Consider the following 27,464-nt stretch of genomic DNA (forward strand, 5'->3'; position numbering starts at 1 on the left):
GTTACCCGAAAAACGGGGTGTGGCTAGGCGAAAAGGGGGGCCTGGCGTAGTTTAGAGCCCAGTTCTGGAGGCCGGGAAGGGGCGGAGCCTGGTGGTGTTACGCATATGGGGCGGGGCTTACGAGCCGGCGTCCCGGCTAGAGCGAAGGGGCGTGGCCAGATCGGACGGTGAGGCGAAGTTAAACGAAGGCGGGACTTCGAGGCCAGACCGGGCGGGGCTTAGCGATCTCAAAGACGGTCTGGGTTGCGAGGGAGGGATCACGCAAAAAGGCTCGCCAGGCGTAGCGAGGGGAGGAGGCTTTGGGAGGTTCTCTGCACGCACCGGGCCGGGTCTCGTGCCGTCGTTGCGGGAGCTACGGTGAGGGGGCGGGGCTTTGCGCCTTCTGGGCGGGCGCTGCGGCTAGGGGCGGGGCTTCGCGCCGTCTGGGCGGGCGCTACGGCGAGGGGCGGGCACAGCGTGCGCGCTCCAAAATGGCGGCGGCCGGTGCGGCCGGTCCGGTGGCGAACGTCTTCCCGTTCCGCGATGCCCGCGCCGCGCCAGACCCTGTGCTGGAGGCCGGCCCGGGTGCTCTCGGCCCACTGCCGGTGCCACTTGTGCTGGACAACGGGTCGTTCCAGGCCCGCGCCGGCTGGGCATGCCCCGGACCGGACCCGGGCCCCGAGCCGCGCCTGCAGTTCCGCTCCGTGTGCGCCCGCGGGCGGGGCGGGGCTCGGGGCGGGGCGGGCCCGCAGGTGGGCAACGCGCTGGGCAGCCTGGAGCCGCTGCGCTGGATGCTGCGCTCACCCTTCGACCGCAACGTACCGGTCAACCTGGAGCTGCAGGAGCTGCTGCTGGACTACAGCTTCCAGCATCTGGGTGTCTCCTCACAGGTGAAGCGGTGGGGGGATGTGGGTTGGGCTTGAGGGGAGGGGTGAGGTCGCAGCTCCCCGCACTCCACTTTGGGAGAGGACGTCGTCACTATGGTAGTTCTCATTGTCATTTAGTCATTCAGCCAGCCAGTCGAATAAATCTTAAGCGCCCAACGTGTGTAAGCTCTGGGCTAGGCTCTTGGGAGTACAGCAGTGAACAATAAACAATGCTCCTTCTCTCTTGCCGCGTACATTTGGGTGCTCGTTTGTTGTCAGATTCATTTATTAACTAAACTGTATTGAGCACCTTCTCTGTGCCAGGCACTTTTCTTTTTTTTTTTTTTTTTCTTTTTTTATTTTATTTTTGTATTTTTGCCAGGCACTTTTCTAGACTACATCCGTGAGTGTAACAAAATTTCCTGTGCTGTAGATCTAGAAAGGAAAGACATTCTAGTATGAAAAGGCAGACTAATAAGCAGTAGAATTTAGTAGTAGATTCTTAGGCATGGTAGAAGAGGAGAGGATTGCATTTTTTCAGATGGTCAGGGTAGAGCAGGACTCAGGGAGAGGTTCCAGCAAGGATTGAAAGAGGTGTTTGAGGGAGTAAGCCATGTGAATGTGAGTAAATAGTATTCCAGAGGGAACAGCCAGTGAAAAGGCCCTGAGGCAGGAGTGTGCCTTAATCCTAAGAGAAGCCCGAATGAGGGGAGAGTAGTAATTGGAGGAGGAAGTCAGAGAGGTGATGGAGCAAATCCCATTTGGCTTTTAATTTTGTGAAAGAGGAACGATTAGCAAAGGAAGGACATGACTTCTGTTCCAAAAGGATCACTATAGCTGCTATGAATATTGGACTGGCATGGGTTATAGGGTAGAACCAGAAGACCAGTAAGGTGGCTGTTGTAATAACCCAAGTGAGAGGTGGTAGTGACTTAGGTGAAGGAGACCGGGGAGGGGGATCTGGTAGAAGCAAATAGATTCTGGAGGTAAAGTGAAGATGGAGCCAACATGATTTGCTGACAGTTTGGATGGGGCTTGACTTAATAACCTTAAATTGACCCTACTTTCATATTTCCTAAAACAGCTTCCAGTAAAGATGAGATGAGTGTTTTATAGTTGTTTCTGGTCAGGTTTTTGATTGGAGACCAAAAGTAAATTCAGTCTTTACAGTAGGACTTTGGTTTCTTTTATGCTTTAAAAAGAGTATTCTTTTGTTACTTTGTTCTCCCTTTTCTTTCAAAGTAGGGCTGTGTTGATCATCCCATAGTTTTGACAGAAGCTGTGTGCAACCCACTGTATTCTCGACAAATGATGTCTGAGCTTCTTTTTGAGTGCTATGGGATTCCTAAGGTTGCGTATGGAATCGACAGCCTCTTCAGCTTCTACCACAATAAGCCAAAGAACTTGATGTCCAGTGGACTCATCATTTCCTCTGGATACCAGTGTACACATATTTTGCCCATCTTAGAAGGGAGGTAAGTAACACTGACAGCATTTGAGTGCTGTTTTGAGAAGCATTCAGGAAACATTTATTGGGTGCCTGCTTGAAAGCTGAAATGGAAAGAACAGGTATTGAACTGTGAACTGGCCTCTGGACTTGGTTCAGTTGAGTCAATTCACCTTCCATCCTTTGTGACCTCCTGGAGGGAGTTGCAGTAGATGGTCTTTGAGGTCCAAATCCATAATTCTAGAATTTTTCCTATTTTGGATTATGGCCAAAATAGCTAACATAGAGTGGGTGCTCCATAAAATGTTTTGAATAAATTATTTGAATAATTTAGGGGCACCTGAGTGGCTCAGTTGGTTAAGCGTCTGCCGTCGGCTCAGGTCATGATCTCAGGGTCCTGGGATCGAGCCCTGCACCGGGCTCCCTGCTCAACAAGGAGTCTCTTCTTCCTCTGCATCTCCCACTCACTCATGCTCACTCTCTCAAATAAATAACTCTTTAAAAAAAAATTATTTGAATAATTTAAATAATCTTTGTGTTCTGGAGTCACTTTTTTATTAAGAGGTTATTTTTTTGTTTAAAGCACTTTAATCATGATTGTTTAGACCTTTTTTTTCAGATACAGTGCCTGGCACATAATAGAGGTACTTATTAAGTATTTCCAAGATGGATAAAAGGTTAGAGTAGTTTCTGTCATTTTTTTTTTTTAAGGTTTTATTTATTTATTTGACAGAGATCACAAGTAGGCAGAGAGGCAGGCAGAGAGAGAGGAGGAAGCAGGCTCCCTGCTGAGCAGAGATTCCAGGACCCTGGGATCATGACCTGAGCCAAAAGCAGAGAGGTTCAACCCACTGGGACACCCAGGTGCACCAATTTCTGTCATTTTTAAACCTTTTTTTTTTTTTTTAGATTTTATTTATTTGACAAAGAGAGAGCAGGGGGAAGGGGAGAGAGAGAATCAGGCTCCCCACTGAGCAGGGAGTCTGATGCAGAGTTCAGTCCCAGGATCCTGGGATTGTGACCCCGGCTGAGGGCAGACGCTTAACTGACTGAGCCATCCAGGTGCCTCTAAACATGTTTTCATTTAATAGTTGGACTTTTATTATCTGAGAAGAGACTTGGCCAGTATTGTACTCTCCTGAGATAATTTCTTATTGCATAAAGAGGGCATGTAAGTAGGGAGTGGAGCCTTGGTTTTGGAATCCAGTGCCTGGGTTTGCAACCCTATTGAGGATGAGGTTATTTGCCCTCTTCACTTAGCTTCTTAACATGTAAAATGGGGGAAGAACTGATTTTTCGGGGCTACCCTGAGCATGAAATGAGATAATGTTGGTGATGGCATTTTGTGAGGCATGAAAGAGTCTGAATGTTTAAGTTAAAATAATTGTTGAATTCATTGAGACTGAAGGTGGTCATTTCTCTTAAAGTTTCTACAGAAATTTATGAAGATAATACTTTTTTTTTTTTTAAGATTTTATTTATTTATTTGACACTGAGAGAGATCACAAGGGGGCGGAGGGGGGGGGGGGGGGGGGGGGAAGCAGGCTTCCCGCTGAGCAGAGAGCCCAATGTGGGACTCCATCCTGGGACCCCGAGACCATGACCTGAGCCGAAGGCAGTGGCTTAACCCACTGAGCCAGCCAGGCGCCTGATAATACTTCTTTTATACATTACTGAATACTCCTGGTATATGGAATTTTATATTTTATGTAAACAGAATATGTGGAAATTAAAAATAACATTGTTAGTTTTATAGCATATCGAGAGAAAAGTATTTTACCTGAAAGCTAAGAAATGAGCACAGTGGAGCCTAGCCTGTTCTGTACTGGCATCTGCTGGTAAGCTGTGGTATCACAGCAGCATGTCCGTGCAGCAAGATCCTCGTGCTCCGCTCCTCTCAATTTCTCACACTGAGAAGAATGTCATCATTCTGGTTCTCTTCCCCTTCACATCATGTGAAAGGAACCTGGTCCTTTTAGGAGATCACAGTAAACCAGTGTGTGCTTGCTTACTTAATGTGGATACATCAGTAGAGGCGGACTATCTAGGGGAGGGGTTCTCCAACTCCAGCCTGTGCTACGTTTACCTGGGAAGCTCGTTAAAATGTGTATTCCCAGGACTACCCCAAAGGAAATGAGTCCTGAGAATTTGGCATGTTTAACATTTCCCCCAGCTAATTCTACAAGGACCACAGGAGAAACGCCTGACAGGTGACATAAGAGTCTGAATTCGGAGTACACAATCTTCCCATTGAACCTTGTTTCCTTCTGAGACTCTTTCCGAAAGTTAGGTGCCAGTGTGTCTGTGTGTGGACTAGGATTTCCTGCATTGTCTAAGAGGACCCTTTTATTGTCCCTTCATCTGTAGAGTTTTCTATTCCCTCAGTGGGTCTTTTTCTTCTTTGTTCATCTGGATTGTTATCCTTCCCCCGAACTCCCCACAAAATGTTTCCTGTTCTTTCTTCCACGTTGCCACAATGTCAGTGCTGTTTTCCATTCCTTGATTGTAGGTTAGATGCTAAAAACTGCAAACGCATCAATCTGGGAGGAAGCCAAGCAGCTGGCTACCTCCAGCGCCTCCTGCAGCTGAAGTATCCTGGGCACCTGGCAGCCATCACTCTGAGCCGCATGGAGGAGATCCTGCACGAGCACAGCTACGTTGCTGAAGATTATGTGGAAGGTAACGAAGAGGGCATTTGCCTGTGGCTTGTAGATACTGTACATGGAGAGTGTTGCTTAAATTGTTCCCATGGTGACTCTTCTGCCTTATAGTATCCCCTCTTTTCGGATTTGCTTAAACTATTCAGTAAACTGATAACTATGTATGTGGGTTCTTTTTCAAAAGGGCTTTGGCTATTTAAAAAAAAAAAAATTTTTTTTTTAAGATTTTATTTATTTATTTGACAGACAGAGATCACAAGCAGGCAGAGAGGCAGGCAGAGAGAGAGGAGGAAGCAGGCTCCCCCCTGAGCAGAGAGCCTGATGCAGGGTGAGATCATGACCTGAGCTGAAGGCAGAGGCTTTAACCCACTGAGCCACCCAGGTGCCCTGGGCTTTGGCTATTTTACTTCCTTTGCCTTTCCATATAGATGTTAGGATTAGCTTGTTCATATCTACAGAAATGTTCTATCGGGATTTTGATTGAAAGTATATTAAACCTGTGGATTAGATTGGATATGAAGCAACATTTTAATTAAAAATCCAAAAACAATATAAGTCAGGATCTAATATTAAATCTAGACTGGGGAGAAGTGACATTTTGTACTATATGGAATCTTCTAATCCATGAATGTAGTAGGTCTTTCCATTTACTTAGGTCTTTATTGATTTCTTTCTTCAGCATTTTGTAGTTTTTGACATATTAATCCTGTACATGTTCTGTTCAATTTATGCCTCCGCCTTTCTTTGCTTGTTTCATTTCAGTTTCCACTCGCTCATTGTTCATGTATAGAAATGCAGTTAATTTTTATGTTGTGACCTTATATCCTTTGCCCTTGCTAAATTTATTTTAGTTTTTTGTAGATTCCTTGGGAATTTTTTTTTTAAGGTTTTATTTATTTATTTGACAGAAATCACAAGTAGGCGGAGAGGCAGGCAGAGAGAGAGAGAGAGAGAGAGAGCAGGAAGCAGGCTCCCCGCTGAGCAGAGAGCCCGATGCGGGGCTCAATCCCAGAACTCTGGGATCATGACCTGAGCCGAAGGCAGAGGCTTTAACCCGCTGAGCCACCCAGGCGCCCCTCCTTGGGAATTTTTTATAGATGTATCATCTGTGAATTGGGACAGTTTTATTTCTGCCTTCCCAATCTGTTTGCTTTTTTTTTTTTTTTCTCCTTTTTTCTTGCCTTATTTTACTGGCTGGGACTTGCAGTACAGTGTTGAATAGAGTGGTGATAGTGGGCATCCTTGTCTTGTGCCCAGAGCCTGTTTTTGAGGCGGTGGAGGACATAGTCTTTCACTATTAAGTATATGATGTTAATGAGAAGTTTTTTTGCAGATGTCCTTTATCAAGCTGTGGAAATTCCCTTCTGTTCCTAGTTTTACTAAGTATTTTTATCATGAATGGATTTAGAATTTTGTGAAATGCATTTTCTACACCAATTGATAGGATCCTATGGTGTTTCTGCTTTGGACTATTCATAGAGAAGATTATAATGGTTGATTTTGGGTGTTGAACTAGCCTTGATTGGGTGGGTGATAGACCCCAGTTGCTCAGATATATTGTTCTTTTTATATATTGCTTTATTTGAGTTGGTAATATTTTATGGGGTTTTATGTCTATAGTTTTCTTATCTGATCTTTGTCTGATCTTGGTATCATGGTGATGCTGGTCTTGTTAAATTAGCTGAAAAGTGTTCCCTCTTCTTCTTTTTAAAAATTTTTTAATTGATTTTGGTGGGGAAAAGGCAGCAGGAGAGAGAATCTTAAGGAGGCTTCATGCTCAAGCTCTCGAGCCTGACACGACCCTGAGATCATGATATGAGTCAAAACCAAGAGTTAGATGCTTAACTGACTGTGCCACCCAGGCATTTCCCCCACGCCGCCACTTTTTCTATTTTCTGAAGAAGATTGTGTAGGTAATTGATTTTTTTTTCCTGTAAATGTTTGATAGAATTCTCTAGTGGAACTATTTGAGCCTGAGGATTTCTTTTTCTGAAGACTTAACTATGGATTCAGTTTAATAGATATAGGACTATTTAGGTAATCTCAATAGGACTATTTAGGTAATCTCATTGATGTCTTTTTATTATTTCCTTCTACTTGCTTTAGGTTTAGTTTGCTCTCTTCTAGATTCTTAAGATAGAAGTTCAGATTATCATGAGATCATTCTTCCTTGTAATATAAACATTTAATGCTGCAAATTTCTCCTTCAGCATTGCTTTTTCTACATTCGATAGATTTTGATATGTTTTCATTTTTATTGAATTCACTTCTTTTCTAATTTCCCTCAAGATTTCTTTTTATGAACCATTGATTATTTAGAAATGTGTTGTTTTATTGGGGCTACATCAAAATAAAAATCTGCACAGTGAAGGAAACAGTCAACAAAACTAGATGACAACCTGTGGAATGGGAGAAAGTATTTGTAAATGACACATTCAATGAAGGGTTAGTATCCAAAATATATAAAGAACTTACACAAATCAACACCCAAAAAACAAATAATCTGATTAAAAATGGGCAGAAGGCATGAGGAAGCATTTCTCCAAAGAAGACATACAGATGGTCAAGAGACACGTGAAAAGATGCATCACCATCTTTTCACCATCACCATCAAGGAAATGCAGATCAGAACCACAAGGAGGGGCACCTGGGTGGCTCAGTGGGTTGAACCTCTGCCTTCAGCTCAGGTCATGATCTCAGGGTCTTGCGATCAAGCCCCACATTGGGCTCTGCTCAGTGGGGAGCCTGCTTCCCCCCCTCTTTGCTTATATGTGATCTGTCTCTCTTTGTTAAATAAATCAATAAAATATTAAAAAAAACAAACCACAAGGAGATACCATCTCATGTCTCTCAGAATGGCTAAAATAAAAAACACAGGAAACAAGTGTTGGCTAGGATATGGAGAAAAAGGAATCACGACCTAAGCCGAAGGCAGATGCATTTAAAAGGAATGCATACTGGTACAGCCACCCTGCAAAACAGCATGGAGGTTCCTCAGAAAGTGAATAGAACCACCAGTGATTCAGGAATCACACTACTAGGTATTTATCTCAAGAACACAAAAACACTAATTCAAAGGGATATGTGTTCCCTATGTTTTTAGCAGCCTTATTTACAATAGCCAAATTATAGAAGCAGCCCAAGTGTCCACTGATAGATGAATGGATAAAGACGATGTGTGTGTGTGTGTGTGTGTGTGTGTACACACACACATAGATACACACACAATAGAATATTATCAGCCATAAAAATGAATGAAATCATGTCATCTGCAATGACATGCATTGAGCTAGAGTATTATGCTAAGTGAAATAAGAGAAAGATAAATCATGTTATTTCATTCATATGTAGAATTTAAGAAACAAAACTAAATGAACAAAGGGAAAAAAAAAAGGAGGCAAACCAAGAAACAGACTCTTAATTATCAAGAACAAATGGATAGTTACCAGAGGGCAGGAAGGTGGAGGCATGGGTGAAATAGGTGATGGGGATTAAGGAGCACGCTTGCATGAGCACTGGATGTTGTATAGAACTGTCGAATCACTATATTGTACACCTGAAACTAATGCTATTATGTTAACTATACTGGAATTAAAATAAAAAATTTAATTTAAAAAAAATCACCTTCAAGTTTTAAGGGTTAAATCCAACTTGATATTTTAATAAATAGTTGATGTGGAAAGCTAAAAGGCAAAATAAGTAAGGTGTTTTATTTTTTAAAGATTCCATGCATTTATTTGAGAGAGACAGCAAGTTCAGACAAACGGGGGATGCAGAAGGAGAGGGAGAAACAGACTCCCAGCTGAGCAGGCGGTCCCATGTAGGACTTGATCCCAGTACCTAGGGATCATGAATCACGACCTAAGCCAAAGGCAGATGCCCAACCGACTGAGCCACCCAGCTGCCCTTAGAAAGGTGTTGTTTTTTAGCCAAGTATTTGGAGATACTTGTGTTGTATTTCTGTGACTTATTTCTATTTTAATTTCATTATGTCGTATCAGTGGAACTTGTGAAGGTTTATTTTATGACTGTGGCGTGGTCTCCTTTGGCAAATGTTCCATTTATCCTTGAAAAGAACATGGACTCTGCTGTTGAGTGGAATATTCTGTGATGTTTAGGTTCACTGGTTGATGGTGATGGTCAGTTCTTCTATGTCCCTGTTCCTTTTCCATGCTATAGCTCTCAGTTAAGAGTTTTGAAATCTCAAGGAGTAATTGTAAATTTTTTATTTCTTCTTTCATATCTGTCAGTTTTTGCTTTTAAGTGTCTAAAACACTTTTGTTAGGTAATTTAATATTTAGAATTCTTAGGTTATCTTGATGAGTTGACCTTTTATCATTATACAGTATCATTATATAGTATCATTATACAGTATCCCTTTTTATCCTTTGTACTTTTCTTGGCTTTGATGTCTACTTGGATATTAATACAGCCACTTCATCTTTATTTTGCTGAGTGCTTGCATGGAATGGCCTTTCCATCTTTTTAATCTACTTATATCATTATATTCAGAATGAGTTTCTTAATAGTTGGGTTTTTTTTTTTTAACCCATCGTATCAGATTTTATCTTTTAACTAGTCTGGTAAGGCCATTTAAAATTAATTATTCATATGTTGGATTTAGTTCTTTTGGGGTTATTTGAATATTTAAAAATTTTGTTTTGGTATTGGTATTTTAATTTACCTATTGTGTTTTTACTGTATCTCTCTGTGTAATTTTTTAGTGGTTGCCCTGAGATGTTTATCATTATTATTATTATTATTTTATTTGACAGAGGAAATCACAAGTACGCAGAAGTAGGCAGAGAGGCAGGAAGAGAGAGAGGAAGAAGCAGGCTCCCTGCTGAGCAGAGAGCCTGATGAGGGGCTCCATCCCAGGACCCTGGGATCATGACCTGAGCTGAAGGCAGAGACTTAACCCACTGAGCCACCCAGGCACTGCTGCCCTGAGATTATAATCAGTAGACTTTTCGTACTGACTTTATTTTTATTTATTTATTTATTTATTTTAAAATATTATTTATTTATTTATCTAATGGAGAACGAGATCACAAGTAGGCAGAGAGCTAGGCAGAGAGAGGGGGGAAGCAGGCTCCTTGCTGAGCAGAGAGCCCAATGTGGGGCTTGATCCCAGGACCCTGAGATCATGACCTGAGCTGAAGACAGAAGCTTAACCCACTGAGCCACCCAGGGGCCCTTCTCACTGTTTTTAGAATCTCTTGTTTATTACTTCGAGTGGCATGTGGCAGTGTTAGCACCCCAGAGGCTCCTTTCTCCTTTATGCTGGGTTGTCTTATGTATCACATGTACAAATGTTGGAAACCCAACAGCCATTTTAATGGTTTTTCACTTTGAATTGTCAAACATATTTTAAGGAACTGAAGAGGAGGTTAGTCGATCACATTGAACGCGATTTTCATCTTTTCTATTGCTAATATCTTTCCTGATGTTCTGAGTTTCCTTCTGCTATCGTGGCTGTTGGGCGAACTTTACGTCCCAGTCAGAGATTGGGTGGCTCGGGCTTTCTCCACCTTACCTGCGTCTGGAACCCTGGTATTGACTTTCTAATTTCTGTGCTAATAGTGTTTCCATTCCGTAACTTCCAAAATTATTTCTTTGAAGAACTGCAGAAATGGCGGTGCCCTGATTATTATGAAAACAACGTCCACAAGATGCAGCTCCCGTTTTCCAACAAGCTCCTCGGCAGCACTCTGAGCTCGGAGGAGAAGCAGGAAAGGCGGCAGCAGCAGCTGCGGCGTTTGCAGGAGCTCAACGCCCGCCGGCGGGAGGAGAAGCTGCAGCTGGACCAGGAGCGGCTGGACAGACTGCTTTACGTGCAGGTACGTGCGTGTCCCGGCAGGGGGCTCCAGTCCTTGCATGAGGCAGTCCCAGAAAGGTGTCTTCCTAGATCTTCTTCCTCCACCAGGAAATGCGGTGACTCTCTGATTCCCCCTTGGGGTCCAGAAGGAGCTGAGGGTGCTCAGTGTGGAGCTCCTCCGCACAGGGGACCCAGACCGTGCACTGAGCAGCAGGTGTCTCTGAGAGAGTTGTGGCCTTTGGCTTCACTGATTTACTTTGGCCTTATCATCTCCTTTGTTTTATAACTTTTTAATTGAAGTGTAGCACACATGCTATAAAGTACACCGATCTCAAGTGTGTAGCTCAGGGGATTTTCACAACATGGAACACCCCGTGTGTCTGCCATCCAGAGCACTCCCAGCATACCAGAAACCTCCCATGTGTCCCCTCTTAGCCAGTAACTTTCCCATGTCTCCCCTCAAAAGGTAATGACTGACACCTGTCACCGTAGATTAGTTTTGCCTACTCAGGTGGTGCTGAGGCTGCTATAGTGCAGCCTAGAGACAGCTGGGGAGGAGGGCAGCATGTGAATTTGGGGTGGGAGGTGAGATTTTGTGGAGGGGAAGGCTAGGGGAGTTCTGGGAGCCGCCTCCTGCTGTAGTGTTTCCGTGTGGCTTCCAAGCCACTTCTCTTTCCTTACCGTTGATGATTGCCCTGTCGTCTTTGAAGATGAATTGCGACTGCTCGGGTTTCAGGAACTTCTAGAGGACGGCCAGATGGATCAGTTTCACAAAGCTCTGGTGGAACTGAACATGGACTCCCCAGAAGAGCTGCAGTCCTACATCCAGAAGCTTAGCTCGGCGGTGGAGCAGGCGAAGCAGAAGATCCTCCAGTCAGAAGTCACCCTCGAGGTGGATGTGGTGGACAGCAAGCCAGAGGTGCCAAGGGGCTTTGGGAGGAGGGTCCCACAGGGTCATTTAGCCTGAGGGTGGGAGGGGTGCCTGGAGAAGGCTGACATCAGAGACGTGACCACACTTGGGAAGGCAGCGCAGTGAGTGCCGTCCATGCGCACGTGGACAGGGAGGAGATGGCACCGACTTCATCCTGACCCGAGGGCTTTTATCCTGTAGACCTCTGGCCCCCCTTGGGATGGGGATGTAAAGTAGAAAGAACAGTCCCACACCTGCGATGTGCTGCCATCTTGAATCTGAACATTCTCGAGACTTCGATGGTTATTTGGGGTCAGTCACACACTCCCTTCTACTTTTTCCTGATATTTTCTTAAATATATTGTGGTTGATGTTTCGCTTACTTCTTTTCCATCTTGATGTCCCCTAAGGACAAGGATCATGCTTTGTGATAGTTGATGGATTTTTTTACAGCAACTAGGAGACGAGCTTAATATAATATCTGTGCGTTGATTTAAGATCAGCCTTTTAGGACTAAAAGTAACTGTTGGATAAGCTGTTTGGTGTTCTCTGTCTTTCCTTCTCACTTCCCTGCCAGTGGCCTGTTAATAAGTGCGGATGTGGAGTAAAGGCAGGTGGCAGGGCCGTGTTAGGGCCCCAGACGATGCACTCCTTCACACTGGGCTCTGCATACCCATACTCACGAGTTGGGTCACCTGGCTTTAGAACTGAAAGAAAGTGTTAACAAGCGTGTGCGTGGTTCCTGAATCTGTCCGCTCTGGAGTTCTGAGATGAAGGACTTGTTCATTGTCTTGTGACACTTCTGGGCTGGGATTAACCAGTTTGGCTAGGTGGCTTGTTGTTTTTCAATTGACTTTCTTTAAATTCTAAAACCTGTACTTTTAGAAAGAGGCAGTCCCATGGAAAAACCCAGTTTGGTGCTGGGCGTGGCGCGGCTGCTTGCCGCTGACTTCAGAAGAGCCCTAGGCTCAGCAGGAGGTGTGTTCTTGCCCCGGGCTCGCAGCTGGAGCCTCACTCACACCCTTGGCACTGTCATCGTCCATCTCCAGCTCTCCCACTGCTGAGACTCCCGGAGGCCAGCAGCCGGCAGGGCATACATGTCAGAGCAGACCCGAGTCAGGCTTCCTGGACGGCTGACGTGGGGGCGAGGGACCTTGACTGCTTTCTTACTCTTGTGTGCCACCCCAGGTCAGCGTCACAGAGCTCGTGTGCCTGGCCTCGCTCGCCTCTCCCAGTTTCCCGCTTGTGCTTCAGCTCTCAGCTGTTTTCTGGGATCCAGACCCATGTTTCCTTTATTGTCTATTCATCCGTGTTCAGTTCTCGTTGTGCTTAACACACTGGGCGGACATTAGCATCTTTATGCCAGATATGTGCCGCTAAGCCACGGGCAGGCGAGGGATTTCAGATTTAAAAAGAAAAGCCCAAAGGACTGTAAAATGTGATTTCCGAGCAGCTGAGGAGCTAGTTTTCCCTTTGTTCGCTTTTCTGCATTTGTTACAGGCTGTGATTTAGCTACTCCTTCATACATATAGCAGGTAATTATTAAATCCCTGCTTCATTCTGTGCTCTAGGAATGTATTCTCTCTGGGCTTGGGGAGGTTTGGAAATGTTGGACTTTCAGTATTTTTTCTATATACAGTGAATTGGATGAGTTGATCTGTCCCCAAAGCGTTGAGGGTCAGTCAGCATTGACTGAGGGTGATTGTTATTGATCAGGGTTATAGTAATTTTCGTGGGATAAATGTGACCACAACACTAGCCGGCTAGTTCTGCCTTTCCAAAAGTATTTATAGTGTTTTCCAGCAGTGTAGTTCATTTAGAATGGAGAGAATTGATTTATGTGGATCAAAGTTCATATTGAAATGCCGTCCAAGTGGTAATGGCTAAATTGGATTAATCCGGCAAAATTTTTATCTTACAGTGTTTTCAAAAATCCATTTTTCCCCCCACAGACTAGGCCGTTCCAGTCCTTGCTATTCTGTAAGTATTGTGGTGAGGATGTTGTAAAGGAATAGGCTTTGTCAGCATTCCTAAGGAATGGACTAGAGGATGTTGGCCTTCCGTCACTGTAAGCATAGCAGTGGCCGGCGGGGGTGGGGTGGGGGCACAGTTTTAGAGCACCATCGCTTGTTGGAGAACACAATGAGCCTAACGTAGAAAGTTCTCTTGCCTGATTAGCCAAGATCAGAGCTGGCCTCTGCTTGTTCTTTTTTGTTGTTGTTGTTGTTGTTGTTTTAAGGTTTTATTTATTTATTTGGCAGAACGAGCAAGGGAGTGGTAGAGGGAGAAGTAGGAGAAGCAGACTCCCCACTAGGCAGGGAGCCCAATATGGAGCTCGATCCCAAGACCCTGGGATCATGACCTGAGCCGGAGGCAGATGCTTAACCGCCTGAGCCCCACAGGCGCCCTGGCCTCTGCTTGTTCTTAGGCCACTCAGTCAAGATTGTTCCAGGGAACCATGCTGCATCTTCTCTGATGTGCTTTGGCAAACTAACATTCTGTTCAGTTCCAAAAGAATGCCCGTTTGTTTTCCTGAACGCCACACAGTGCATGTGGAGACTCTGGCAAACCGTAGAGGGAGAGAAGCCAGCTGGTAGAGGACTCTCTTCTCTATAGGATCGCTATAGCCCATTGTCGGCTTTGAAGGTCTTAGCTTCATTTCTCTGAATCCTACGAATTAGGATAAGTAAAATATCTTTCTGTCTTTTTTTTTTTTTTTTTAAGATTTTATTCATTTGACAGATAGAGATCACAAGTAGGCGGAGAGGCAGGCAGAGAGAGAGGAGTAAGCAGGCTCCCTGCTGAGCAGAGAGCCCAACGCAGGGCTCGATCCCAGAACCCTGAGATCATGACCTGAGCCGAAGGCAGAGGCTTTAACCCACTGAGCCACCCAGGCGCCCCTCTTTTTGTCATTTTTAGTGGCGTTTAGAAGTTATGTTTAAGGGGGCATGCTTCTGAGTACAGCTAGGTGAAGGTGCGTGATGCTGGTTTTGCTGTAGCTGAAGAAGCCTGTTGAAACTCAAGCATTTTACAGTCCTGTGTTCCAGGGAAATTGGAGGGTGTGTCCCAGGGCTCAGCACTCAGTGGTAGGCGTGGTATGCTAGGGACTAGCATGCCATTAAGGTACATTTCCTGCGCTCCTTGGTACTTAACAAAATAAGGCTATTGAATTCTACATAGCTGCTAATGAAGCTTGTCTGGTGGGATGGTAGATGTGTGTGGGAATTTAGGTGAAGTTTTGAGAAAGGATTGGGATATGTGAGTTGGGCCCTGAAGGGTGATATGATTTCAGTAGATAGCAAGCAAGCAGGGACGGACATTATGGATGGAGATGTTTAGATGCAAAGCAGCACGCGTGCAGGGATTGCCGTATGTTGGGTGTGCGGTACGGGGGGTGGGACAGGGCAGGGAGGCAGGGCCAGCCTACGGAGGTCTTTGTCAGTCCGCCTGGCTATTGGCCTACAGACAGCACCTTCAAAGGCTCTCTGGCAAGGAAAGAGTCCAAGGAGACGTGAAATTAGGAAAAGAGCTGGTGGCAGTTAGGATGATGGGTTTAGGGAGGGGTGAGGCTGGGCGTGGCAAGGCGGGGTAGAGATGTGTGGCAGCAATCTGGGGGAGAGCTGATGGAGGGGGTGGGAGAGGAGCCAGGGGGATGGGGTGGAGGAGACGCTTCAGAGGGGGCAGCCAAGGATTTGGGTGCCACTTAAGGGCAGTGGTGACAGGAGTGGCAGTGGCTGTTAATAGAACGTGTGACATGTGCCAGACCCTGAGCTGAGCATTTCTGCAAGCGTCACCTCGATGAGTTTTCACAGTTCTGTAAGTATGATGTTTCCATTGGGCAGATAAGGAAACTGAGGTTTAGGAGAGTGAAAAAATTTGCCCTGGGTTGCACAGCTAGAGGTAGTGCTGAGGATCAGACCCAAGTGACCCAATTACAGGTTCACTGTGGTCCCGCTGAGGTCCCACGGAGGTGCTCCTGAAAGGCCGAGGCTGGAGGAGTGCCTTTGGTTTGAGCACCTTATCTTCAAAGTCTCTGTGGGACTTCAGGTGGAATTTACCAGGACCCAGCTATGGAAGGAGCTACAATCACATGGGGAGTGAGAAAAGAAAGATGATTGGGGAGGCTGGTGCTTAGGGGTCCAGGGGCCAAGGGAGAGGAGAGATGAGAAAGCAGCAGGGTTGATGGAGTGTTCTAAGAGCAGGGGTGGCAGGCTTAGCCTCGGATGGGCGATGGCACAGGAACATGGAAGGACAGGAGGATAGGTAAAGAGGTGGGATGCAGGAGAGATAGAAGCACCTGAGACGAGCTGCTGAGAACTGTCAGTGGTGACCAGAAGGGGGCTGAGAAGTGCTGGGAGGGGTTGCGGTCACCTGCTCTAGGGCATTCACAGGGGAGCAGAAGAGGACCACAGGCCCGCCAGCGGCAGCTGGGACTTTCTCCACTCTTGCTCATGCCCATGAGAAGCCTAGTTCACTTACCCATTGCCATGTGGAAAAGAACCCCAAACTTAGCATAAAACAATGGTCTTTCTATTGGTGCTCATGAATTTGACGGGTCAGGAATTCAGACAGAGCGTGGCAGGGATCTCTGCTCTGTGCTGCCCGGGGCCTCAGCTGGCAAGACTTGGACATCTGAGGACTGGGAGCCCTGGAGGGCTTTTCACTTTGCTGGCTCCTGGGCTGGGATGACTCAAAGGCCAGGCCTAGTGAGATGGTGGACCTGAGCACCCACATGTGGCCTGTCCATGTGCCATGGGCTTCTCAGCATGGCAACTGGTTTCCAGGAGAGGGCTCCCAAGGGAGAGGAGCCAGAGAGCCAATGTTTCAAGAGGTCAAGGTGAAGGGAGCTGTGTGGCCTTGTATGACCTCATGTTGGAAGTCTCATGGCACTGCATGTACGGGTACTCTATCGGCTGGAGTTTCACAGGTCTCTGCTAAGATTCAAGGGAGGAATTAAACCCTACCTCTTTCAGGGGGAGTGCCAAAGTCCCCTTGAGAAAGAGCACGTTGGATGGAAGATATCATTGTGACTGTTTTTGAAAAATACAGTCTACCCCAGAGCAGAAGTAGAAAGAGCATTGGGTGGTGCCCTTTAGGATTTGAGAGTGGCTGTTGGAGCCGCAGAGTGGGTAGAGTAGAGGTGGAGGGTGGCAGTTGTGATTGGGCTTCTGGGTGGGTAGAGGAAGGTTATGTGCACAAGGGAGGTCAGAGAGGTCAGAGCACTGGAGGTTGGGATGAGGATGAGTAAGATGAGGGTTTGGGGAGTAGAGCAGAAGGTAGGCGAGAACCCCGTAGAGCCCAAGGCTTACCTTTACTCGTTACTATTTGGGGGAAGGACCCACAAGTTTTGCCTATAGTTATTTTAAATACACAGGTGACATTCTTATGCTACCAGCCTGATATTATAAAAATTACTTAAGGGACCAAGATGAATGCCTGGTTAGAAGAAAAGTTCGGTTCTCACCCCACCACTGCCCTAGGGGTGCGCCCTACTCACAGAGGAGGAAGTGGGCTCACACTGTGCCACTGTGACCCTCTGGTTGCCATTCAGCACTGGACTGATGTGACCCTAAAGCCTCGCCTCTTTCTGTAACACCGCACCGCTCCTGGTTGCTTGTTGTCCTAGAGGACAAGCCACCAAATGAGACCGAGTTTTTATAATCTGTTTCTGATCCTCTCTTGGAACCCTGGAGTTCAGTGCCAAGCCAGAACAGGCACATGCTCTTCGAAGGGTGGGGCTTCTTTCTGGGAGATGAGAATCTTCCAGATTAGAGACCACAGACCTCCTGGGAGGCACTCCTTCCCAAGTGCTCTGCGGCCCCTGCCAGGGCAGAGAAGCCTGTCATTTCTCTCAGTTGGCCTTGTTGCCTCTTGCACATCTTCTGTTCTCTTCTTGTTCACCCTGACCTCGGGTAGCTCTTCCATCCCCGCAGAGCCCAGTTGTCTTGCTGCACTCAGACTCAGAGATGTATAGAATTCGGCTTGAGACAGTGCAAAGACTTCAGAGCTAGGCCATCTGTCTTGTTCTGAGTTTCTACCACTTACTAGTGTGACATGATCTTGGGCAAGTCTCAATCCCCTGATGAGCCCATTTCCTCTCATGAAGTACAGAAGTCATCTGTGCAGGGAGGATCGTGAAGTAGTGTGTTGCCTGCTCCTGAATTAGATTCGGTATTCAGATGGCTCTCGCCTCTTTCTTTGAGAGCAGGGTCCATGGATTCTTGCCTCCCAACCCACCTCCTTTTGTCCTTAAATTACCTGTGCCCCAAACAGCCCCTCTCTTCCTGCTCTCTAGTCTCAGATGAAGGAGTGTTCCTCGTCATTTCCAGGGTTTACTCTCTCCTTAAATACAGTAGAATCCTCTTTATTGAACAGAATTTAGGATACATTGTCCCCCATTCTTTTTTTTTTTTAAGAATTTTATATTTATTTATATGACAGGGAGAGAGAGCGAGAGAGGGAACACAAGCAGGGGGAGTGGGAGAGGGAGAAGCCGGCTTCCCCACTGAGCAGGGAGGCTGATGTGGGGCCCAGTCCCAGGACCCCGGGATCATGACCTGAGCCAAAGGCAGATGCTTAACTACTAAGCCACCCAGGCACCCCCAATTTCCCCCATTCTATAAGCCATATATGCGTATGACTGTTGTGGTGTGTGTGCTGGAGGAGTGTTGAAGGGCATTGCCGAGTTTAAGAATGAGTTTGAAGGCCATCTGGGTAGCTCAGTCGGTTGATCTCAGGATCCTGAGATTGAACCCTGTTGGGCTCCACAATGAATGTGGAGCTTGCCCGGGATTCTTTCTGTCTTCCTCTCCCTCTGCCTCTCCCCACTCATGTGCACTCTCTTTCTCTAAAAATAAAAACAAAAAAAAACTTTTAAAAAAGGGAGGTTGAGTGCTAATTTACATTGGCAATATATTATGTTCTAGAGAATTGTATTTAAGTGCTCTGAATTATATGGGTAATTTATATATGTCACAGACTCCAAGGATAAGGCCAGACTCAGAGGATACATACTCTACGCAGGGACCTCCCCTCGGGCATGCCAGGTGGATAGTCCTGAGTCAGCTTGGGTCCTCCCAAGACACTGTCTCCTAAGACAGTCCTTTCTGCGACAGCTGTCACTGCTAGAGCGTTCTTGCATAGAATTTCTTCCTGTAACTTCTCCCCCTTGAGTCCAGAAGGTAGAACTCTGCCTTTCACATGGCAGAACGATAGATGGCTAGCGGTATCACCTAGAACCACACCACCCCCTGCCCAAATTCTTTCATCCAGGTCAAAATTACAGTATACCCTAAGCCCTCTACTGGAAGTGATGTCAGCATGTGTAGGCTCCACCCAAGTTGGCTGCGGCTGAAGAGGAAAGCACCACAGTCCCAAAGCCCTCTGCCACCTCAGCAGCTCTCAGTCATGTCTCCCCCACGGTGGACTGGCCGATAAGGGACTACTTATTAAAGCCCATCAGTGTTGGCACTTGAATCGATTAAACGTTAAGAGATTTATTTGATTTTGCTGGTGGCTGGGCCACTCTGTAGGATTCCAGCTCTTGCTCTGTCTCCCCCAGAGTTGGCATGTGTGGTCTTACACCTAACACAGGCAGCAGGTGGCTGTTGCCCCCTGCCCCCCGCCCTGGGCCCACCAGAGGGCTCCAGGGAGAAGGTGGGAGTTGAGGTTTACGTGCCAAGGGGGACCGGAGCAAAAAGCCCTTGTCGGGCTTTTTAGGCTTTTAATCCTTGTGTTCACATGTCTTTTTCTTCTTTTTAATAGTTCAGAAAATTTTTTATAGTTTTTATATAAACTTCTAGGACATGGATTGAAGCACCAGTTCTTATTCATGACTGTAAGCTGTTAGAGTGAAGGCCTCCTGAAGTTACAGGTGCTGTTTTGTTCTGCTTCTTCTGTTCTTAGACCCCTGACCTGGAGCAACTTGAACCGTCTTTGGAAGATGTGGAAAGCATCAATGATTTTGAACCCTTGTTTTCAGAGGAAACCCCAGAAGTGGAGAAGCCAGTGACCACTGTCCAGGTCAGGCCCCTGGAGCCCACACCAAGCTTCTGCTTTGAAACTGTTGGCATAGATGACCAGTCTCTGGCCTAGTCTGCTTCTTCAGGAATACTTTTGCAAAAAAAAAAAAAAAAATTCCAGCTGTATTTTCTAGAAAGGTGGGGGGCTAGGGTACTAATACTAAAACATCTGAAGTCAGGGCTTTTTCTATTGATGGAGTGGGGTTCCAGAACTAAAATTGTGAACCTGTGGGGAACAGTCCGCCTTGGTAGACATATTTAGGCAAGTAATTGAGGACTTTAGACCTGAAACCTAGCTTTACTGGTTTCATTTAAATTTAAACATGGTAATTGTGCTTAATCCTCCTTTGGGCCTGTGTTTCTGTCACTGCAAATGGCAGCCAGACAGACTGTGCTGAGTCTGGGGCTCACTTGGGAGAGTGCTTTCCCAGCTGTGCGGGGCCCAGGCTGCTGAGCTGGGTGCTGGCGGGAGGCTTGGTCTGGCCGCGCTGGGCCTTCCCGCTGCTGCTCTTCCCCAGCTGTCTTACCCTGCAACACGGGGACCATTTCCTGATGCAAAGTTGAAGGTATCTGTAATACAGAGGTGGGAGAAAGGCAGGAAATGGGATTCTCCTATCAGGAGAGTTGGGGAGAGGTTATTCTAGAAGGAATGAAGGACAGAATCTCTGTTGGCACAAGAAATACAGTTTGAGGGAACTGGCAACTGGAATGTTTGTCACTGTGGCCTAAAAATATCTTCTAAACCTTGGGTTTTTAAAGCCCGTGTTTAACTTGGCAGCCTACCATCAGCTGTTTGTCGGGACAGAAAGAATTCGAGCTCCAGAAATTATCTTCCAGCCGTCCCTCATAGGGGAGGAGCAGGCTGGGATAGCGGAGACCCTTCAGTACATCCTGGACAGGTGAGGCTGAGCCTTCTGTTCCTTTGGATTTTCCAGAACCGTTTCCTCAGATTTTGCAATGAATGGTAGATGAGATGGTCGGTTATTTGAAAATCTGCCCCACACCCTCCTTTTCATTGACTTGCTGCTATCTTTAGCTCTCCCCAACCCTGGCACATCACGGAGGCTCTGTAATTTTCTTTTCTTTTTTAAAAGATTTTATTTATTTGAGAGAGAGAGAGCACACGCATGTGCACCCAGGCTGGGGGCGGGGGAGGGTAGAGGGAGAAGCAGACTCCCTAGTGAGCAAGGAGCCCGATGCGGGACTTGGTCCGAGGACTCCAGGATCATGACCTGAGCCAAAGGCAGACGTTTAACTGACTGAGCCACCTAGGCGCACTGTAATTTTTTTCTAAAAATGTAAATGCTCAGTTGATTTGAGGTTCTTTAAGAAATGCTTTGATGTTTAAGCAGCACAACAAGATATGCATGGTGGCTTTCGTATAAACCTTGACATTATTGAAGTCTGGTGATATTTAAATATCCTAAAAGTGTGCAGAGCTTATAAAAGTTTCTTTTCTCCTTGCAGACATTTTATTTAAGAGTTTGCACTTCCATAAACTGCTCCTCCCCCATCCCATTTATACAGGCCTTTTCCTGTGGTGGGAGTTTTCGTAATTCAAGCTGGACAAGTGGGGAGCATAATTTGTAGTGCTCTGGCTGCTCTCGGTTGAAACAGGATGAAAACTGGCACCTAGCATGGAAGAAAAGCTATTGCGGCCAGTGTTTGAGTGGCTTTAAGCTTTGTTTTAATGGGAAAGTGCTCAAACATGTATAAGATAAAGCTGTTATTTAAGAAAAAAAAGGAAAAGAAAAGCACACAGCTGGAAAAGTGGGCCGGCAAAAGGGAGGCAGGACTTTTTGGGGTGATGGAAATGTTCTGTTTCTCGATTGTGGTGCTGGACCTCATCAAAATGTTTGGAAATCAGTTCTCCATAAAGTCAGTTTTTTTTTTTTTTTTTTTTTCCCAAAGTGTGCTAAGAGATACAAGACTTCTAATCCTGCTAAGGAAATGAATCCTATGAAGTTATAAGTGAAAAATGGAAGGTTGGTTTTTTTTTTTTTTTTTAAGATTAGTTTATTTATTTTAGAGGAAGAGAGAGGAAGAAAGAATCTCAAGCAGGCTCCATGCCTAGTATGGAGCCCAACATGGGGCTCGGTCTCATGACCCTGAGGTCATGACCTGAGTTGGAATCAAGAGTTGGATGCTTGGCTGATTAAGCCACCCAGGTACCCCTGGAAATGTTTTTTTAAAGACACTCTGTGCAGATGTTTTCTCTTTTGTGCCAAAACCTTAGGTTGGTTGGTTTCTTTTTATTTCATATTTTATTTATTTATTTGAGAGAGAGACAGTGAGAGAGAGCATGAGTGAGGAGAAGGTCAGAAGGAGAAGCAGACTCCCCGTGGAGCTGGGAGCCTGGTGCAGGACTCCAGGATCATGACCTGAGCTGAAGGCAGTCGCTTAACCAACTGAGCCACCCAGGCGCCCAAAAAACCTTAGGTGTCTACATCGGCATTCTCCTCTGATCCTATGTTTGTAGGACTATGCCAAAAGGAATCTTTTCTGTCCTAGGTACTCAAAGGACATTCAGGACCTGCTTGTTCAGAACGTTTTCCTCACTGGTGGAAACATGATGTACCCTGGGATGAAAGGTAGAATCGAGAAGGAGCTATTGGAGATGAGGCCCTTCCAGTCTGCTTTTAAGGTACTGCTTGTTCACGTAACCAGCTGTTGTGTAAAGAGCATTAAGTATTTGTTTTCTGACTATAGAAGTCATAAATACAGCATAGAGGAGGGCAATTACTTTCTGTTCCAACATCCAGAAATAGCCACTGTAAACATTTCTGGGGCTTTTCTTCTGGTCTTTGATACATGTTGAATTTTTAAAGCAGAATAGGAATCATGTTTTATGTATTTCTCTGTTTGGTTTTTTTTAACTGATAAAAGACACAAATCTACTAAAATTCAGGGACTACAAGGAGTACACGCTGAGAGTATACTGTCATTCTCTTCATCCACCCCTCATTCTAAGGGCGAAGTTTCTCTTGCACAGATTCTCTGTATGTGAGTGTAACCTGCCTTGTAACCTGCATTTCTTAACCCGCCATGAGTGTTTTCCCATGTCATTGTCTTTCAAAACATTTTTTTCTTCTGTATGTTATGGGTGCCTCATAGTGTGCCTACTGAATCCCCGGTCTCTAAGAAATGTGATCTCAGCCCCCATCGAGAACCAGGCACCTCGCAGATGCCGAGATGTCCTAGACCCAGCCTCTAGCTGTAAGGAACTTGCTACCTAAGGGGCAGCAGCCGATTAAATAGGCCATGATAGCCCAGAATGTGATGGGCGTCCAGGCAGGGGCACCTGTCCATCTCGGAGTTTAGGAAGGTCTCCATGGAATTGAGTCTTCCTAGAACAAGGAGGTGTGTGCCATCCAGACATTGTGGGGTGGGATGGGGTAGGATGGAGGGAGCATTGCAGAGAGGGATTAGCTTGAGCAAAGGCCCAGGGGCCAGAAGCCTGCTGAGGGAGTGAGCTGCTGTTGAGTGTGGCTGGAGCATAGGGTTGCTACAGAGGAGTGGAGGGGGTTGTGGTGGAGAGATAAGCAGGCCCCACATATCCTGCTGAGAGGCTGACCTTGGTCCCTGTGCTGCATGATGTATTTCACACCCACGGCATGGTCTCTGGGCTCTGGTCCTTACTCCACCACCACCGTTACAGGATTTTGCCAAGCCTTCGTTTTGTCAGTGGTACAGAGGGGTATTCAGTACTGTGCTGGCTCACTGTGCTGGTGTAGGTCAAGTGCTCAGCATAGGGCCTGCATAGAATGAACACTTACACATTAGCTGTTGTATGGGGGGGAGGGTCCCTGGGACCACCCCGGGTTCCATGATTTCACAGGACTCATGTATATACAATATAATCACATATCGTACTCACTTGTAATCTTACTCATGGCTACAGTTTGAAAGGAAGCAAAGCAAATTGAGTACAGATTAAAATTGCATGGTGTGACGTCCAGGGGAAAGCAGGTACAAGCACCCAGAGTCCTCACCCAGCAGAGTCACACAGGACAAATTTAATTCTCCCAGCAGTGGGCTGTGACAGTACATGTGAAATGTCACTAACCAGGGAAGCTCATTAGAGACTCAGTGTTGAGGGTTTCTATTGGGAGCTGATCATGTAGGCACCCCCTGCCCGGCACAGACCCAAATTCCAGACTCCCGGAAGGAAGCAGGTGTTCAGCATAAGCTGCATGATTTATGCAGACGTCAGGAGCAGTGAGCTGCTTTTGCCAGTCGGTGGTAGAGGCCTGCCGGAGGTCCAGGTTGGCAGGTGCCAGCCAAGGACAGCCTTAAAAGCCGTCAGTCCTGTGGGTTAACTCTTTCTTGCACAGCTGTTCTTTTAGGCCCCCCAGGACCGTGAAGGAGTCTAATCATGGGAATCATTTCATTCAGTTTGAATATTAGGAAGCTGTTTGACTGTCATGGAAAATGGCGTATCAGGAGAAATACCGGAAGCAGGAGGCCAGTTAGGAAGCTCCCAGGCTTTAGGATTGAGTCCTCACTCTACCAGTGTGCAGTATCTCCTGTGATCTGACCTTGAATTACTCCAGCATTACCTCTCATCACTTCCCCTTCCACCCTATACTTTGTTCCCCAATATGCCATGTTTTCTCACCTCAGGGCATTTGCACCTGCTAGTTCTTTTTGTCTGGAATACCCTTTCCAGCTTGATACACATGTTTCCCTTGGCTGGCTTAGATGTCACATCTGCCAGAAGCCTTCCCTCTCCTTACCTGTATTCCTTACTAGACCCACCTCCATTAGCGAAGGATGGACTGTCGTGTGAATTGTCGTGCCCTAGGTCTTGGCTCAGTGTCACTGGGTGACTATGCAGAAAGTAAGCCGAAGACATTGGGAGAGGGCAGGAGGGAGTTCGTGTGCCAAAGCTTAAGAGAGTGAAGTTGTGAGAACTGAGTAATAGGCTGGATTGGGGAGAAAAGTGTGGGACCCAAAACAATTCCCAGGTCCTAGGTTGGGCAGTTGGTGGGACAAATACAACATTCCCTGGACTAGGAATTGGGAGAGGAAGAGCCGAGGGTGCCGAATGAGTTCCACTTTGTGGGGCGGGTTGAGTTGGGTTTCCAGTGGGATGTCTGGAAAGCTGCCTTATAGGCTGCCGCTGAGCGCTCCAGAGAAAGGCAGATGGGGGGACTCGAATCCTCTAGTGTAATGGTGGTGTTAGTGGGCACCTCCAAAAGGATAGGTGATGTCCATGATTATGCCTTACATAACATCAGCATTTAAGGGCCTTGGGAGGCGGGGTGTGCCCATGAAGGAGACTGAGAAAGAGGTGGTGGTTGGGAGAGGCAGGAGGAGGGCGAGACTGGGCAGAGTGGAGGGGTGGGTGACTGTACAGAAGGGGTGCGCGGGTGCACGCTGGCGGGCTTGACTTGTGATGACACATCGTATCATTGGATGTTTAAGATCTGTTTCTTGACCATCACAAAAGCCTATCCTGTGAATTATTTTGTGACCATTAGCTGTAGGAATGCTGCCAGATTCCTCTTCCCAGCTGTCTTTTAGCTGGTTTGGCCTCGTGGTACAGCCTCAGCCTCCGTCCCTTCGGCCGTTGCCTCTCCTTTTCAGCTGCAGATGTGATAAGTGCATGTCCGGCCAGAATTAACCTGATACTCAGCATTTAGGTTATGTGTTCAGCAGTTCAGACGTGAACGATTTAAGACCCTGAGATGTGTACATGTACATACTTTCCTTAAGTTTCTGTTGGTTTATTTAAACAGCAGAGCGTTTTAATATTCAATTATAGTAGTGTTTTAAAAGTGAAATGAAGAATAAACTCAATATAAGTCCAAAAAATCCCAGCAAAACATTTAAAAACATTACTGAAATCTCAGACAATTTAACCAAGCCAAAATGAGGATAGAAAAAAAATCAGAACACTGTGGTTCAGCCACTGTGAGTTAAATATATACATTTGGTTCATTTTCTTCTCTTGTGTTTGATTTTAGCAAGAAAAAAAAAAAAGATTTTGATAGCTTGTTTTGTGACCTGTGCTTTTCTTTTCTTTCTTCTTTTTTTTTTTCAAATTACTATTTCTCTGTGCGAGGAGGTTCATGTCCAGCCTCCTTCCCTGTGTGTGTGGTGTCCCATTGTAGTCCGTGCATCTTACTGCCTTTTCAGTGTGAATGATGCTAGCTCCCGTTCACTGAATACTTAGTCTGAGTATCCCACTGCCTTACCCTCATTCTCCCTGGCTCCAGAGCCAGAGCTTAAGGGCTCTTGTCCCAATTTATTGACAGTTCCCTTCTTACAAGTCCCTTCCACGTCAGCCCCATCAGTCGGTCTCCCGAGGTCCGTGCAGGTGTCTCTGCTTTATCTGCCTCTCTCTCTGCTTGCTGATTCTACTTTACATCACCTGCCCATTTCTTCAGGAAACCCCTGCTCTAGCCTGGAGCTCCTGAGGTTGGGGAGGGGAGGGGGGAGGGGCCTGAGAAGGCAGGTGGTGACTCTGGGAAACAGGAAGCGTGGTTTGAGCTACAGAGGATGTTCCCCACTCCGGTCAGGTCAGCTGAGGTGAGGGGCCCCCACGGGGCTGCTGACCATGGCCTTGCTCTGACAATAAGCAAAGGAAACAGCCCTGGCAGCATCCTGGACAACGCCCCAGGCCCTCCTCTCTGCTCCCTGCTCCTGAGGCTCATTGGTCACCGTGGCCAGACCCACCTCGTGTCAGCCCCTGCTTCTCTCTACTCACAGAGTGGGCTTCGGGGCGGGAAGGCCTTTCCTCTAGGAGGAGCGCCCGCTCCACTTCCTCTCTCCAGCTGACTGCTTGTGGTCCACAGCGTTGGCCCCGTAGTGGCAGGTCTGGTGTTCGGAAAGTGACTGGCAGCCATTGGTGCTGTGAAGTTGAGTCCTGCGTGCTCGGCATTCTGCGTGTTGCCCTGTGGAGTCTGCGGCATCCCAGCTCAGAGGGACTTGGAGGGTGCGGTTACTCACCAGGGCCCTCCCGTGGGTGTATTTCTGGGGATACCACGCAGGGGGCTGCGGCGGGGCCGGCTGAGCAATCACTCCTGGAGCCCCGGGTGGGGAGACGGCCCTCTGCTGAGTGCTCTTTATGTTTCAGGTTCGGCTTGCTTCCAACCCCGTGCTAGACGCCTGGTATGGCGCTCGGGACTGGGCCTTGGACCACCTGGACGATGACGAAGTCTGGATCACCAGGAAAGAGTATGAAGAGAAGGGGGGAGAGTACCTCAAGGAACACTGTGCGTCCAACATCTATGTCCCCATCCGCCTGCCCAAGCAGGCCTCACGCTTCTCAGACACACAGGCCCCCGGCAAAGGCTCCGCGGCCAGTGGGGGCAGTGCTGGCGAGCAGGCGTAGCTGGCACCCCCAGGATCTGGGGCCATAGTGGCCAGTGTGGAGGATGGTGGCTGTACTAGCTGGGTATTCCCTGAGCCTGCTGGCAGCACTGGGCCGCGAGATGGATTTCTCCTGGGGAGAATAGTAAGGGACCCTGGAAGTTACCCTCCTGAACTGCATTCACCTGGGGGCTCCTGCCGTGAAGAGACTTTCTGGTCTTTGCTGAACCAAGGATGAGCTGTGGCCTCAGCTTCCCGCAGCAGTAAATGAAGACGGAATGGAGGACAGGGCTGTACAGGATGTAAAAAGTTTATTTCTTCATTTAAAAAATCCTTCAAAATTTATATTGTCCATGTAGCTCTTTATCTGACTTTATTCAGAAATTGTGTGAACGTCCAGCAGGTGGAGACCTTTCACATGTGAATAAGGAAAAGGTAATGTTGGT

At 46.8% G+C, this 27,464-nt stretch overlaps 1 protein-coding gene across 1 annotated transcript; it reads left to right on the top strand.

The window, feature by feature from the left end:
- The first annotated feature begins 426 nt into the window (after positions 1 to 426).
- On the top strand, positions 427 to 27,363 carry ACTR5 (actin related protein 5). Its single transcript, XM_059406995.1, has 9 exons — positions 427 to 869; positions 2,091 to 2,320; positions 4,802 to 4,971; positions 10,575 to 10,792; positions 11,507 to 11,689; positions 19,586 to 19,702; positions 20,461 to 20,600; positions 22,213 to 22,345; positions 26,783 to 27,363. The coding sequence occupies exons 1-9, from the start codon at positions 471 to 473 to the stop codon at positions 27,038 to 27,040; spliced, it is 1,848 nt and encodes a 615-aa protein (XP_059262978.1). The 5' UTR covers positions 427 to 470; the 3' UTR covers positions 27,041 to 27,363.
- The last annotated feature ends 101 nt before the right edge of the window (positions 27,364 to 27,464 follow it).

The sequence above is a fragment of the Mustela nigripes genome, chromosome 7, assembly GCF_022355385.1.
Source record: "Mustela nigripes isolate SB6536 chromosome 7, MUSNIG.SB6536, whole genome shotgun sequence".
Classification (NCBI taxonomy): Eukaryota; Metazoa; Chordata; class Mammalia; order Carnivora; family Mustelidae; genus Mustela; species Mustela nigripes.

Coding starts and splice junctions, on each gene's coding strand:
- ACTR5 (XM_059406995.1), top strand. CDS start 471: ATGGCGGCGGCCGGTGCGGCCGGTCCGGTGGCGAACGTCTTCCCGTTC. Junction 2,321..4,801: donor TTGCCCATCTTAGAAGGGAG/GTAAGTAACACT, acceptor CCTTGATTGTAG/GTTAGATGCTAAAAACTGCA. Junction 10,793..11,506: donor ACAGACTGCTTTACGTGCAG/GTACGTGCGTGT, acceptor CTCGGGTTTCAG/GAACTTCTAGAGGACGGCCA.